The sequence below is a fragment of the Gossypium hirsutum genome, chromosome A01, assembly GCF_007990345.1.
Source record: "Gossypium hirsutum isolate 1008001.06 chromosome A01, Gossypium_hirsutum_v2.1, whole genome shotgun sequence".
Taxonomy (NCBI): Eukaryota; Viridiplantae; Streptophyta; class Magnoliopsida; order Malvales; family Malvaceae; genus Gossypium; species Gossypium hirsutum.
Genome location: NC_053424.1, coordinates 20,445,372 through 20,460,441, shown reverse-complemented (window position 1 = coordinate 20,460,441; position 15,070 = coordinate 20,445,372). Strand labels below are relative to the sequence as shown.

The following is a 15,070-nucleotide window of genomic DNA, read 5'->3' as shown; positions in this document are numbered from 1 at the left end:
CTCTTTTTTACCGTTGGACCCCTCAATGGTAAAAAAAAATAGCCGTTGGGGTTTAAAAATTGCCAGCAAAGCGCACCTCCAAGGGAGTGTTTTTTACCACGTCAGCAAAACGTGTTGACGTAGAAGCGCTTTGCTGACGTGGCAAAAAAGCTCCCTTAGAGGCGCTCTTTCCTGGCAATTTCCCCCTTAAACGTGGCCACGTAGGCATGTTTTACAAAAAGTGGCTCTTTCCGATAAATAATGGTGTAACCGGCCCATTTCCGTAAATATGCTTGGAAATGGGCCTTTTTAAGTAATTTAGTCTAGATTAACACTAAATTTAATTCTTAATGTTTATATTTTTGTCAATTTCTTCTTCTTCTTTTTTTGAGTTAAATTTGTCAATTAACTTTTTAAAAAGAGTCAAATCATTTTTAAAACAAAAATATTGACTAAAACATTAAAATTTTAATAATGTTGGCATGACAACTCATGTGACAGTTTGTGTACGTAATGATAACAGGGCACTATTTGTCATATTTTCCATTCCAAAAAATAATTTAAAATTTATAAAAATGTTCAAAAAAAAATCAAAATTCAAAAAAAGAAAAAGAAAAAGAGAACGTGGAATACATATGGATTGCTATGTGAACTGCTATGTTTAATAATTTAAAATTTTAATACTTTAGTTAAAGAAAAAACAATTTCACTCTTTTTAAAAGATTAATGGTCAATTTCGATTTTCTAAAAGGTTAAGGTTTAAATTAAACTCAAAAATAAAATAAAGGTCAAATTGATAAAAGATACAAATAGACTAAACTTGGCATTATGCAAATATTTTATCACTCCATCTATAACTAGTTCAATGAATATTCTCTCCAAATAAACTTTTATGTATTTTTTTTCACTTGGTGTAATATAGTTTGGTTTTTAAAAATTATTAATTATTTTTTAAATAAATTAGTACTGATTGGTACTTTTAGAAAATCTAAATTAAATGTTTTTAGGGAATTTTTTTAAATATATCATAAATCATCGTATTTTTTGATAATTTGAAATTTAGTTTTTATACTCTTACTTCCAAGAATTTAGTCTCTCTACTTTTTAAATTTTAAAATTTAGGTCCAACTATTAACACTATTAAATATATTTTTTTAAATTTATTAGCGTAACATTTTTAAATTAAAAAAAATACTCTCTTAATAGCCATGTAATTGAAAAATGACTTTGTAATTAACCTAAACTTAACAAAAAAACTATGTTTAAAAGTTGGAATTGAATTTAAAAATATAAAAAGTAGAGAAACTAAATTCCTAAAAATAAAAATATAGGAACTAAATTTCAAATTTTTAAAAATTGCATAAATTTTTTTTCTTAACATTATTTGTGTTAATAAAATCTTATTCTGGCATTCATAGTCGAAATTAACGCTGAAAAAGGCACAAAATCTAAACTCCGTACAGTAAGATTAAATAAAGAAAAGGCGTAGTTAATCTGGTAGCCTATACATTTGTTTGACATGCATGCAGGGCTTTACTGTATAGCTAGGACAAAATAATGACATACTTTTTAGAAATTAGAGTGGGCGATGTCCATTTTCTATTTAAAAGGAATGGTGATCCAAGCATGCCGTGCTGAGAACAGGGGAACACTTACCAATGCCCGAAGGCAAGCAGGACTGATCTATATAGCTAGCGCCCTGCCCTGCGCCGCATCAATTTAATTAGCTTCTATACATATTGCATGCCAATGAAGACTCCAAAAATGAAATAAGATAGCCATTACATTGCCCTTTGGTCTTTGTTGGAACTGAATCATTTGCTATTATTACTTCTGCTGTTGGGCTTGAAAGTTGAAAAGGAAAAGTTGTAACCAATGGATGAGGGGGGAGGGGGGCGGGGGGAAGAAAAAGGAGTATCCTGTCGGAGAATTTGGTAAAGCAAAACATTCGGGGTTTTGATACCCACGTGGCGCGACAGGATTCCACGGGTAACAAGATTATTATCGAAACCATTACTACTACAACTTGTGGGGAGATGCTATAAATGGTGTAGTTCCATGTTCCTCTTTTGGTATTGGGTCCTCCTTTTGATATGCCCCCAAGAATCTTTGTAAATACTCCATAGCTTTTCCCTTTCAGTTAAACCATCATATAGGAATAATACACACCCAAAGCAGGGAAAAAAAGAGGAGAGATGGAGGAGAATAAAGCAGTGAAATCCAGCAGGTTCAAAAGGGTTTGTGTGTTTTGTGGAAGCAGCTCCGGTAAGCGAAACTGCTACCGTGATGCTGCACTTGAGCTTGGAAAAGAACTGGTATTATTCCATTCTTCAATGCCGCCTTCTTAATTTCTGTCTCTGTTTTGTTCAAAAAACGTACTAAACCTCCTTTAATTTCTTGGCTCAAGGTCTCTAGGAGGTTGGATCTTGTTTATGGTGGAGGAAGTGTGGGGTTAATGGGTTTGGTTTCTCAGGAAGTCCACCGAGGTGGTGGTCATGTTTTAGGGTACCAAACCAATACATGCATATATTGACTAATTAATTTCTTCTTCACTTACTGGATTCATTTGTTGATTTTCTTTTATTTTATCCGCAGAATTATCCCCAAAACTCTGATGAGCAAAGAGGTGGTCTCTACACCCTCTCCTGTATTGGTTAAGTCCCTTTGGGAAGTGATGCATAAATATGGTTTTGTTTGGTTCAGCAGATAACAGGGGAAACAGTAGGAGAGGTCAAACCTGTCACGGACATGCACCAAAGGAAAGCTGAAATGGCACGGCATTCTGACTGTTTCATCGCCTTACCAGGTCTCTCTCATGAAAACCTAATTATACTATTACTACTATGCCTATTGCCCATGTAATTTTATTAATCACTTAACAGGTGGATATGGAACCCTTGAAGAGTTATTAGAAGTCATAACATGGGCCCAGCTAGGAATCCACGACAAACCTGTAAAAGCCATTTCATGTCTCATCATGATGCTGAATCTCTTGACTTGTAACAGTTTTCCAAATAACCAATTAACTCTCTTTTTGTTTCATATCATGACCTCAGGTCGGGTTGATTAACGTGGATGGCTATTATAATTATCTGCTGACCTTCTTGGACAAAGCCGTGGATGATGGCTTTATTAAACCATCACAACGTCATATCGTCGTCTCTGCTCCCTCTGCAACAGAACTTGTCCAAAAACTTGAGGTGGGTTTTCAATGCTTCCTTGTAGCATAAATTCTAATATATCTGCTCCAAGAATTTGGGATAATGTTCTTTTTTGTTGGGATAGGAATACGTGCCAATGCATGACGGAGTTGTTGCTAAGGCAAGTTGGGAGGCTGAACAATTGGAGCTCAACTCTTCTTTGCAAACTGAAATTGCTTGTTAATTTCTCTTTTTTAATTTTCTATGATTTTTCTGCAAATGTAAGTATTCAACTGGCTAGGTTTACCCTGCGGATGAGTAGCAAGGGGGGGGGGATGGTAATTTCATTGTCATATGCTTACTCTGTAAAAGTAGCAAGGAAAAGAACACCAAAAAAAGGCAGCTTTTTTATTCTCTTTTCCGAGTCTGTTGTTAGTGTTGGCTGTGCTGATAAGATAACCTCTTGTTTCATTGTTGTAGTTTGGTGGTAATGATTCAATAATGGAGTGCTTTTCTTCTTGTTTAATTTCATGTGCAATCAGTCCTTCAAAAATCATGGACCCAAAAGAAAATCTTTGCTGAATAAAGAATACCGGAAAGACAGGGGTCTATACACTGTAGTACTTCCAGTATATCAGGACTGGAGTGGTGGGAATAAAAGAAAAGCTTGGCAAAGCTACGATATATGTTTTTATTTGCTTAAATTGTTATCCTCACTTTTACCTTTTGCTTTTCCTGGGTTTACCCGTCAAGAGAGAATACTGACAAGGAATGATGATGAGTGGCCTGAAAAATAGCTAAAGAAAATCATGGCGGCTTAACAAACCTCGAAAGGGCACGTTGAGGACTCCATTTTCCAATTCCACACTGTGGGTTTTGAAATCTCATGCTATTCATTTAGATTAATATTCAGAAAAAAAAAAAGATCGCGTTCAAGATTGGATATTGAGTTTGTTTATAAATGTGAAATAAAACTTAATAAATCAACCGGTCATCTTAAATTATTAAGAATAAATTAATAACAAAATTAGATACGAAAGCGTACTTAAATTTATCGATTTTTTAAAATTTACGGATCTTAAGTTTTTGATCTTTCAAATTAGCATATAAGTAATCTAGAAAAGAATGTGATTCTCTCTTTTCTAAGATGGGAAATTAAAAAATTTGTCTTATTATATTTGAGAAGTATAATCCTAATATATAACTTTAATACATTAGTCTCTATTTTTAATCAATCTATCATTAATTAAAAATTAACTACTAGAGTATTTACAAATATTTAACCATTACTTTATTTAATAATTAAAGTTTAATAAATTTTAACTAAATTAGATCACATTTAATTTATACTAATATATTATGATAATAAATAATAATATATAATTACCCATATAGACGTTATATTCATATTTAATATAATTATCGTTACGATAGGATATTATAGGATTAGGTTGAGTCGGGTGCCACTGCTTAATCCTTGTCCCAACTCTTCATATCCTCATTGTAGGTCAAAACTTTTTCACTTGCATCATTTATTTATATAAGATTTTACACCCAAAATGGTTACATGCTGTTGCTCTAATTAAAATTAACAAACAAACGATTGTATAATTACTGAATTTTGATGTTTGGTATGTTATCATTCATTTACATGCTACTATGAAGCTTAACGTTTAAATCATCTTTTGAATTCCGAATTTTATAATTATTTTTATGTTTGGGTTTGATTTTTTTTTCAAATTAAGTCTTTAACTCGATAATTATTTTCACATTAATGTTTGGATTTTTTTAAAATTAATTTATAATATTTTTTAAAAACTCTAAAATTCAAACTATAATATTAGAATAATTACTAAATTAAATCTCAATGTGAAACTAATTATTAAATTCAAAATTTAACTTTGAAAAAAAATCAAACAAAAATAGTTTTCAAATCCATACCATATGACAACACATACTTTTTGGTTTTGTGAAAGGAATGTCTTGGTAGGATGCGATGGAGGATATTCAATGGGGGTGACGAAGGAATGGATCCCCATATGATAAGTGTGACTCATCAACATTTACGACAGTGGACCCTAGAAGTGTTCATCCCGGGTTGGACTAGATTTAATAAAAAATTTAGGTATGTTTGTTAAGTTTGGATGGGCCTGATCTGACTTAAAAAATGAGTTTAAAATTTTGTTGAAGCTTGAATCAGATAAAAAAATATTAAAATACGGGCCCGACCTTGTCTACCTGTATTAATTTTTTATTATATTATTTTTTACATAATTTTTTTAAAAATATAATACATAAAAAATACTAAAAACATTAAAATAAATATTTCCTAACAAATTGAAAATAAATTAAAAAAGTATATACACTTAAATAATACTAAGATAAGTGCAACTTAACAATCAAATGTCTCTAAAATAGTAATAAAATTAACAATAAAATAAAAGTTATACAATATCCTAACAATAACAACAAAATAGTAACAACATAGTAATGAAATGCTAGCAAACTAGTGAAAAAAATAGAAAAAAAATAATAAAAAAAGCAAGAACAGTACAAAAAAGCAACAGTTCTTTTTTTGTATATTTGGGCCGGACTGAGCTCAGGCAAAAAAAAAGCCTTACCCGAGGCTCGACTCGTTTTCTAACAGCCATTATTTTTTTTGCCTAAACCCATTTTTCTGGCCTATATTTTTATCCAAATCCTCCCACTTTTCGAGTGGCCCGGCCCATAAACAGGTCTACTGGACCTCCAATTCACGGGAGAACTCTCGCTACAATATTAATGTCTCTACTTTAAGTAAAAAAAAGTTTAATATAACATTTGGTATATAAACTTGACACTTTTTCCTAATTTAGTACCTAAACTTGACACTTCCTAATTTGGTACCTAAACTTGACAATTTTTTAAAAGTTGGTAGTTAATCTTTTTTGGTGTCTAATTTGATACCTAAACTTAACTCTTTTTCCTAATTTGGTATCTAATCTTCTTTTTTTGTTCGATTTGGTATTTGAACTTGACAAATGTTTAGAAATTACTCCAATATACTAACAACATTAATTTTTTATGAGGTAGCAAAAATAATCAATGTATGACCCATATGTGATAAATAATATGTTTTTTTTGTATTTATATGTTTAATTACTTTTAGTGTTATTTATTTAATTAATTATTTTATTAATTGAAAATAGTGAATTTCTTTTCATTTTTGTTTAAATTTTTTTCTTATTTAATATTAATTCGTTAAGCATAGCTCAATACCTATTTTTTAAGATTAATTTTCTTTAATACTGACAATATTTTTGTAGCATAACAAAAAAAAATTAACATCATTAGTCTTTTGCGTAATTTATATAACATTTAATAAATTTATGTACCAAATTGAACCTAAAAAATAGCTTAGGTACCAAACTAGGGAAAAAAATGCCAAGTTCAAGTACCAAATTAAGCCCCAAAAAAGTTTAGGTACCATATTAGGAAAAAGTGTCAAGTTAAAGTACCAAATTGGACAAAAAATTTTATGCACAAAATTAGAAAAAAAATGTCAAGTTTAAGTACCAAATGTTATAATAAGCCGAAAAAGAATAAATAAGAAAATTGCAAAAGGAGTTGTGATAAAGGGGATTATTAACATTATAAGAATTAAATTGATGGGATAATTATTTAAGTTTTAACTTGTTCGTATTTTGGTCACTTAACATTTTTTGTTAATTTAATTATTTTTGTCAGCTTAACTTCTGTTTTTAACCACTCTATCGTTAAAAAATTTTGGTTACCAAACATAAATGCTAACGTGGTGATACATGCACAGATGGGGTGAAATTTATTAAATAAGTTGCCAATTTTCAAGTTTGGAGAATCAATTGACTTGTGACAACTTTTTGGATTCCATTCAAGCATTTCTAAGTTGAGTAGTTTCCATAGCGTTCAAAGATCTATCTTTTATTTTCAAAACGCACTTTTAATTATTATATTACGAGTTCGGAAGTTCAAGTTATGACCGTTTTAGTGAAGATTGTGCGAACATAATTTATGGACAGGATTATTACGGAAATTATGAGTTTCAAGCTTTTAATTTGAGTTTAAATCACATTGGGTTAGATTTTTAGGTTTAATTTTATTTATATATGAACCCAATATTGTATATTTTAAGTATTTAAAGTTATTTAAGAGTTTTAATGTACTTATCTAGTGTATATAAAAGCCTCTTCATTGTATTCAAAGTCATTAATTGTTTCTAATTTTTAATTTGGATTCCTTGTTTTTTTTCGATTATTTATTGCTTGTTTTTATAGTTGTCCTTTTTAATTTTTATAGTCGTCTAAAGCCCTAGGTCTAATCAACAAGTTAGACAAACTTATAGTCATGTTCCATACATGGCCTTCTTTTGGGTGGAATAATAATAATTTACACAATCCATCAATTTGGTTCTAATTCTAAAAAGTTCAACAACGAATTTATCTCTCAATATTTACATATTCTGTCGATTTTGTCTTAATTCTAAAAAATTTAAAATATATATAATTATAAAAAAATCAAAACTAATATAAAAACAATTATATACTACAAAATATAAAAAAATACAAAAAAAATGAATTGAATATTTGTTAATATCTATAATATATATTTTCTATTTTTATATAAAAAGATTCTCTTTGTGAATGATATCGTGACACCTTTCATTTTTAATTAAATAAAAATTTTAAATTTAATATTAAATAAAAATTAAATTAAATTATTATTTAATATAATATTATTTTCTCTCTACTCCATTTTCTTTCCTACTCGTTTAATCCTTTGATTTTTCTTTTTATGAAATTTGGGTTTAATGGTTGAGTAATTTATTCTATAGTTCATATTCTCTTTTCCTCACATATCCCAAATCTTCAAAACTCTGAATTGGATCTACCACCATTACCACAACCTTTTGATTTAAAACTTTAAAACTATGTTGCTTTTATGTCGGTGAATCAGGCAGTGGATGACCCAACACACCACCTACACCAGATATTGTCGATTTGAGTTTTGAGAAATTTTCTTTGACAACAAGACAAATAAGGATTTCTTGAAATTTTACCCCTTTTTGATTTACCCTCTTTTTAATGCTAAAGTTCTAAAGAGGGAATACTTCAATTGCTACCCCAAGGTAACCATAATAAGAGAGGCAGAATCCAACTTAGAGAATACCACTCCCACATCTTCTACGATTTCAATTCAGACTTGGAACACAAATGTTGAAAGCCGTAGTGTCTTTTAGGAGCAGAAGGAAAAAAAGGAAAAGGAAATGGAAAAATGAGTGTTAAAATATACAAAAGAATGAAAAAGAAATATAAGAATAGAATTGATTGAATATACTTGTGATTATTGCTTGAATGAATCTGTACAAGAATGGTACTTATATACATGAGAAATTGATAACTGATGTTAACCACTAGAACTAATAATATACCAAATTGTAACTGACTACAACAACCTAGCTTATCTCATACATTAACATTCACCCAACTTTTCAATTGGTAAAACCCGAAGCAAATTTCGAAACCGAGTAAACAAAGAGACGGACAAGGGTTTTGTAAAAATGTCAATGACCTAGTCACAAGCTGGAACTTCTCCAACGGCAAGAAAACCTTGAGTGACTTTTTCACGGACAAAAAATAGATCAAGCTCAACATATTTGAACTTGGAATGTAAGACCGGATTTGCAGCAATTGCTACTGCACCAAAATTATCACACCAAATATTAGGCAAATCGATAGGTGATATTTGAAGCTCGGTCAACAGAGACACTAACCACATAACATCACTAGTGGTTGCAGCCAAAATTTGATACTAAGCCTCAGCTGTTGATTGAGAAACAATCTGTTGCTTTTTCGAACACCAAGAAACAGGCGTGTGGCTAAAATATACACAATATCCAGTTGTAGAGCGATGATCATCAAAATTCAATCCCCAGTTGGCATCAGCATAACCAATGAGAGATAGTCGATCAAATGGATGAAAAATCAACCCATGATCTATGGTCCCACACAAATATCGTAAGATTCATTTTAAAGTCACCAAATGTATTGAAGTGGGTGCATGCATGAACTGACATACAAGATTTACAGCATAAGAAATATTCGATCGGGTTAGAACCACATACTAAAGCGCACCAGCAATACTTTGATATTCTGTAGGGCCAGCAAGACGATCACCCTTATCTTTAGACAGGGCTAACGAATTGATCATTGGTGTGTGAACACTTTTTGCATTAGTCAAACTACTTCTGTCAAGTAGATTCTTGATGTACTTGCGCTGGCATAAATGAAGACTTCCAGAAGGTGATCAAGTAACTTCAATACCTAAGAAGTAATGCAGGTCCCCCATATCCTTAAGTGAAAATTATTTATCTAACTAAATAAAACTAGTTATACTAGTAGCCATACTCCCTGTAATAATAATATCATCTATATAGACTAGAACATAGAGGACGGACTCAGTCGTTACACGAATAAACAGAGATGCATCAGACTTGGATAAGAGAAATCCAATAGAAACAAGAAACTTCTTCCATTTGTCAAACCAGGTGCGAGGAGCTTGACGTAACCCGTATAGGGCTTTCGTTAGACGATACACCAATTGCTCACCATTTGCATTGAACTAAACATAACTTGGAGATTGTTGCATGAATACCTTGTCAGTGAGATCACCATTTAAGAAGGCATTGCTGACATTGACCTGACGTATCTACGAACCGCGAAAGACAGCAACTAAGAGAATGGTCCGAATAATAGCAGGCTTGACCACTAGACTGAACGTTTCCTTGAAATCACATCCAGGAACTTGTGAACACCCTTTTACAGTCAACCGAGCCTTACGCTGAGCAATAGTCCCATCTAAATTTTTATTTTTATTTTGAAGAGCCACTTACATCCTATTACCTTGCGTCTATGAGGCATAGGAACAAGTTCCCAAGTGGAGTTAGCAATGAAAGCATCAAATTCAGCTTGAACAGCTGGTTTCCATGCTAGATTAGCAAGAGCTTCCTCAACAGTGCATGGTTCATAGGTAACAGCTTCAACAATAGAGCCTTGGGTTTAAAAATTCCAGCATTGGATTGAGTAATCATATTATGAGTATTCTTTAATGGAACAGACGGTGAAGGTAAGGTAACTAAGATTGGAGTAAACAGACTACTTTCGGTAGTCGATGGTAGAGACTGGGGATCTTCATGACCAGTCCTTAGCTCAGCCAACAAGTATTCCGGTATAGGACTATATTGAGGAGTAGGCTGATGAGCGGGTAAATGAACACTAGTGGGACTCTCGACTATGGTAGAATGATGAGATACAATAGAACGAATAAGAGGGACATATGTGGAGACACATAAGCTGGCGTTCATATTATCCACGGTAAATGATGAAAACAAAAAGCATCGTTCATCAAATACAACATGATGATAAACAATAACTTTACCATCTGGTGTAAGATAATGATAACCTTTATGCTGAGAACTATACCCCAAAAATGTACAAGGCTGAGACCGAAACCCTAACTTGTGACTCGTGAACGGTCGTAGATACAGGAAACAACAGCAACCAAACACCCGTAAGTGATCATAAGTAGGTTCACAACCATAAAGCACTTGATAGAGAGACTGACCTTTCAAAACAGGAGTAGGTAGACGATTGATGAGATGAACTGCAATACAAAAAGCAAAGCCCTAGTAGTTCATGGGCAAATTGGCACGGGCTAGAAGAGTGAGACTAGTCTCAACAATGTGTCGATGTTTTGGCTCAGCAATTCTGTTTTGATCAAAAGTATGAGGATAGGATAGACGATGTAGAATCCCAAGCTTAGCCAGAACAGATGTGAATGCACAATACTTACCATCCCAATCACTTTGAAACCTCTTAATGTCCTTCCCAAATTGAGTCTTGAGCATCTTTTGAAACTGAATGAAACATTCGATTACTTGAGACTTATGTTGAATTAGATACACCCATGTAAATCGACTACGCATGTCAATAAATGAAACATAATACAGATTAGTACCACATGCAACCAAAGCCGGTCCCCGCAAATTAGAGGTAACCAAATCAAAAATTTATTTATATTCAGTAGAAGAGTTTGAAAAAAGGTAGTTTATGATATTTTCCCTTTTAACATACAACACAAACATTATCAAGATACAATTTATTAGAAACAACTTTGCACTTATCAAGAACATTTTTAACAGTAGAGGCAGATGAATGACTGAGCCGTTGGTGCCACAAGGCGAAAACATTATCACCATTATTATGAACATGAAGACTAGTGTTATGAGCTGATGGAGCAGCAATAGACTGAGCAGAAGGGACCGGCGAAAAATAATAGAGACCGTCACGTGTGTGGCCCCGTAGCAAGATTTCCTGAGTCATGATGTCCTTGACTACACAATAAGTGTAACACCCCCTACCCGTATCCATTGCCAGAATAAGGTACGCAGCATTACCAGAGTTTACTGAACATTTTCAGACAATTCTGAGTCATTTATTATTCATATTTTGAAAATAATCATAACGCCTCTCTATTGGGCCCTCAAAACCCAAAACACACATTAGAAACCAACCGGAATTAAATCGGGATCATAGAAAAAAAATTCGCAAAATCTTAAATTATATTTTCATCTAAGTACTTACCATTTCAACGCTCCTTATAATTAAACATGTTACCATTCAATCAATAGCTTGGCACTTGTCTAAGCGTCAAACAACAACATTGTTAGTATCCTTGCACATATTTCATATAAATTCAACATTGATATACCTATTTTATCGACATATCGTACTTGAGTTTAATAATAGTCTCAACTTACATAATTTTCTTATATCAACATATCAAAGATAATCATATATGTACATGTTATGAAACATATCATGCTCTTACCGTTTCTTCGTAAGCATATATCATTCATTTCGTTATATCAATATTTCATACTCCATCATTTCCATATATTTTATGTATATTTATTTCGGTAATAGTTTATATCAAACTTAACATAAATTATATTTCATGTACTTATACTTATTACGTTTATCTATTTTCATAATTATTTCATACAACTATCTTGTACATATATTTCCATATAACCAGTTCTTGTAAACATTTCACACAACCATTTCATATAACCATTCGTCTTCTGATACATATTACCTGAAAATCAATTGTTCAATAGATGTCATAGCGTCTCCTATCCACGGTCTTATTTATCTTTGATATGATGCCATAGTGTCTTCCAACTATGGTCTTACTCATTTTCTGTCACGTTGCCATGGTATCTTTCAACCATGATCTTATTCATTTCATATCACGTTGCCATGGTATCTTTCAACCATGATCTTATACATTTCATATCAGAGAGCACACTCCCGCGAACTTCATCCTTACAGTGGGATTACCAGTCCAAGCTAAATCCCCTGCAACGGCAATTACTCTAATGAGCTTGGATCTGAATTACCAGTCCAGGCTAAATTCAGACCTTAATTCAGATTATCCATCCGAGCTAAATCTGTTTTACACGTATTCTTCGGGAGGGCTATATCAGGATAGGATCACCCACCCGGGCTAGATCTTTTTTACCGTCAATTCATTTTCAGAGATCAATCGAATTTTCCTTTCATTCAACCGGAATTTCTTCCCATTTTATCAAATATATCAATGTTTCATTAATTTTCATACAATGAACATTCAAATCATATTCACATCAATAACATACATTTCAAGCATTTAAGAATATAATTCAAGTTACACGAACTTACTTGGCGAATTTGCAGAACTATCAAGATTCAGGGGCATTTTGGTAATTTACCATTTTCCCAATTTTCACCCGATCTTAAATTGACAATTTCATTCAATTTATTAATTTAGATAATGAAACAATTCATTCCCTTCAATTTGGTCACTTTGACATTTTTACAAAATTACCCCTTGAAGTTTTACTTTTATTCAATTTAGTCCTTAAGCCTAAAACATGCAAATTAGCCATGCTGGCTGAATATTCATATATATTTTCCTCCTCCTCCTCTCCATTCCACATCCTTAATGTATATAACACACTTGTAAGTAATATTATCTATAATATTTATTATTTACTTTTATGAATATTCAAGCTGTCCATCTGTGTCATAGTCACTAAATTATTTATATCTGGAGATATATAACTCCAAATTAAGATCCGCTAATTTTACCTGAAACTAGACTCATATATATTCTTACAATAAAAGTTTCAGAATTTTTTGTTTAGCCAATAAGTAAAGTTTATTCATTAAATTTACTCTTGTTCTGCTATCTGACAGTTCTGACCCATCTTCACTAAAAAATTATTATCTCCTCGTACAGAATTCAAATGATGTTCCCATTTATTTATATTGAAAATAGACTCATTAAGGATTCTAAACATATAAATTTAAACCCATAATTATTTTTATCCAAGTTTTGATGATTTTTCAAAGTCAGAACAGGGGAACCCAAAATTATTCTGACCTTATCTTAAAACATTTTTTATATCTCATGATTTACAATTACATTTCTTACATAATTTATTCTATAAGAAACTATACTCAATAAGATTTAATTTAGTATTTTATTCATCCTATAACTCGATTTGTACAATTTTTGATGATTTTTCAAAGTTAGACTACTGCTGCTGTCCAGAACTGTTTTAGTGCAAGATATTAATTACCATGTTTATAACACCCTTATTTTCTTTTTCTACACTATTTCTCATCACTTTCTCTTATTTTCTCTTCACTAACATGACAATAACATAAGACCATATATAAGAAAACTCTAAATCAACATCAACTCCATGCTTTTTCAACAATATTAAACTTAAAAATATATTGAAATCTTGATGTTCTTACCTTTTCTTATTGGCTTCAATCTTTAACTTGATTTTTCTCTCTCCTCCAGCTTCTATTTCTTGAATCCAACATGATATTCTTGCTCCCCATCATCTCCTTGCTATCTTTCTCTCTTGATGGTTATGGAAGTTCTTTCAATTTTTAGGTGAAAATAATGAATTTTTGGTGGAAGGACTAAATTGTAAAGAAAGAAAACTTCTTTTCTTCTTCTTTTCTTACGTTGGTTTGCATGGAAAAGGAAAGATGATAATAGTTCTTCATCTTTCCTTCCTTTTATACTAAATAAATAATAATATAATAATAAATATCTCATAAAAATATTAATAAAATAATATTTATCTAATTAATTAATATCATCAACATAATCATTACATTCTAGAATTCTCTCTCTTACTTAATTGACCGTTTTGCCCTTCATGATCTTTTAGAATTCCATCCTTGAGTCATCACTTAATTTGGTAAAATTACGATTTAGTCCCACATAATTTTCACCTATTCAATTTGGTCCTAATTCATCAATTTTTCTTGGTTTCTAAACCATTCCACCCTTAAAATATTTGCACCATTAGTCCTTCAAATTTTTTATATTTACACTTCAACCCCTTAAATTTTAAGTATTTACTCTTGCGCAACAAGACTTTTCTCATCTTTGCAATTTAGTCCTTTCTTGAATTAATATATCATAATATACTTCCCAATATTGACATAACTCAAAATTTCCCTTTTTGTCACTTTATTTCCTTATTTTACTATATCACGGACAATATTTTACTGTAAAAATTTTCGGGGTATTACAATAAGTTGGATAGAATTTAAAAAATACGTTATTGTTACGTGCAAACTGAGAAACAGATAATAAATTCTTCCGTATATTTGGAACACACAAAACAATAGACAAGTGAAGAATCTTACTCCTCGTAGGTAAAATAGAGTCCCCAACACAAGATATTTTTGTAGCTGTCCCATCGCCCATAAGAAGAGGAGAGTTACCTGAGTATGTGTGGACTCGTGCAAAGCAGTAGCTTCTCGGCATACATGATGTGTGGCCCTAGAATCAAGACACCAAGAAAA

At 31.7% G+C, this 15,070-nt stretch overlaps 1 protein-coding gene across 4 annotated transcripts; it reads left to right on the top strand.

Annotated features, from left to right (window-relative positions):
* The first annotated feature begins 1,891 nt into the window (after positions 1 to 1,891).
* Positions 1,892 to 3,645, top strand: LOC107917128 (cytokinin riboside 5'-monophosphate phosphoribohydrolase LOG5). Of its 4 annotated transcripts, none has more exons than XM_016846512.2 (7): positions 1,892 to 2,294; positions 2,387 to 2,484; positions 2,575 to 2,605; positions 2,683 to 2,785; positions 2,883 to 2,932; positions 3,036 to 3,179; positions 3,265 to 3,645. In XM_016846512.2, the coding sequence occupies exons 1-7, from the start codon at positions 2,175 to 2,177 to the stop codon at positions 3,361 to 3,363; spliced, it is 645 nt and encodes a 214-aa protein (XP_016702001.2). In that variant the 5' UTR covers positions 1,892 to 2,174; the 3' UTR covers positions 3,364 to 3,645. The 4 variants fall into 4 exon arrangements, with proteins under 4 accessions (XP_016702001.2, XP_016702002.2, XP_016701999.2 ...); XM_016846513.2 differs by having other exon boundaries at positions 1,895 to 2,294; positions 2,686 to 2,785; XM_016846510.2 differs by having other exon boundaries at positions 1,896 to 2,294; positions 2,862 to 2,932.
* Positions 3,646 to 15,070: the final 11,425 nt, after the last annotated feature.

Excerpts from the sequence above, each read along its gene's own strand:
- LOC107917128 (XM_016846510.2), top strand. The coding sequence starts at position 2,175 with ATGGAGGAGAATAAAGCAGTGAAATCCAGCAGGTTCAAAAGGGTTTGT. Across the intron at positions 2,485-2,574 it reads GGTGGTGGTCATGTTTTAGG|AATTATCCCCAAAACTCTGA; the intron begins GTACCAAACCAA and ends TTTTATCCGCAG. Across the intron at positions 2,933-3,035 it reads TAGGAATCCACGACAAACCT|GTCGGGTTGATTAACGTGGA; the intron begins GTAAAAGCCATT and ends TCATGACCTCAG.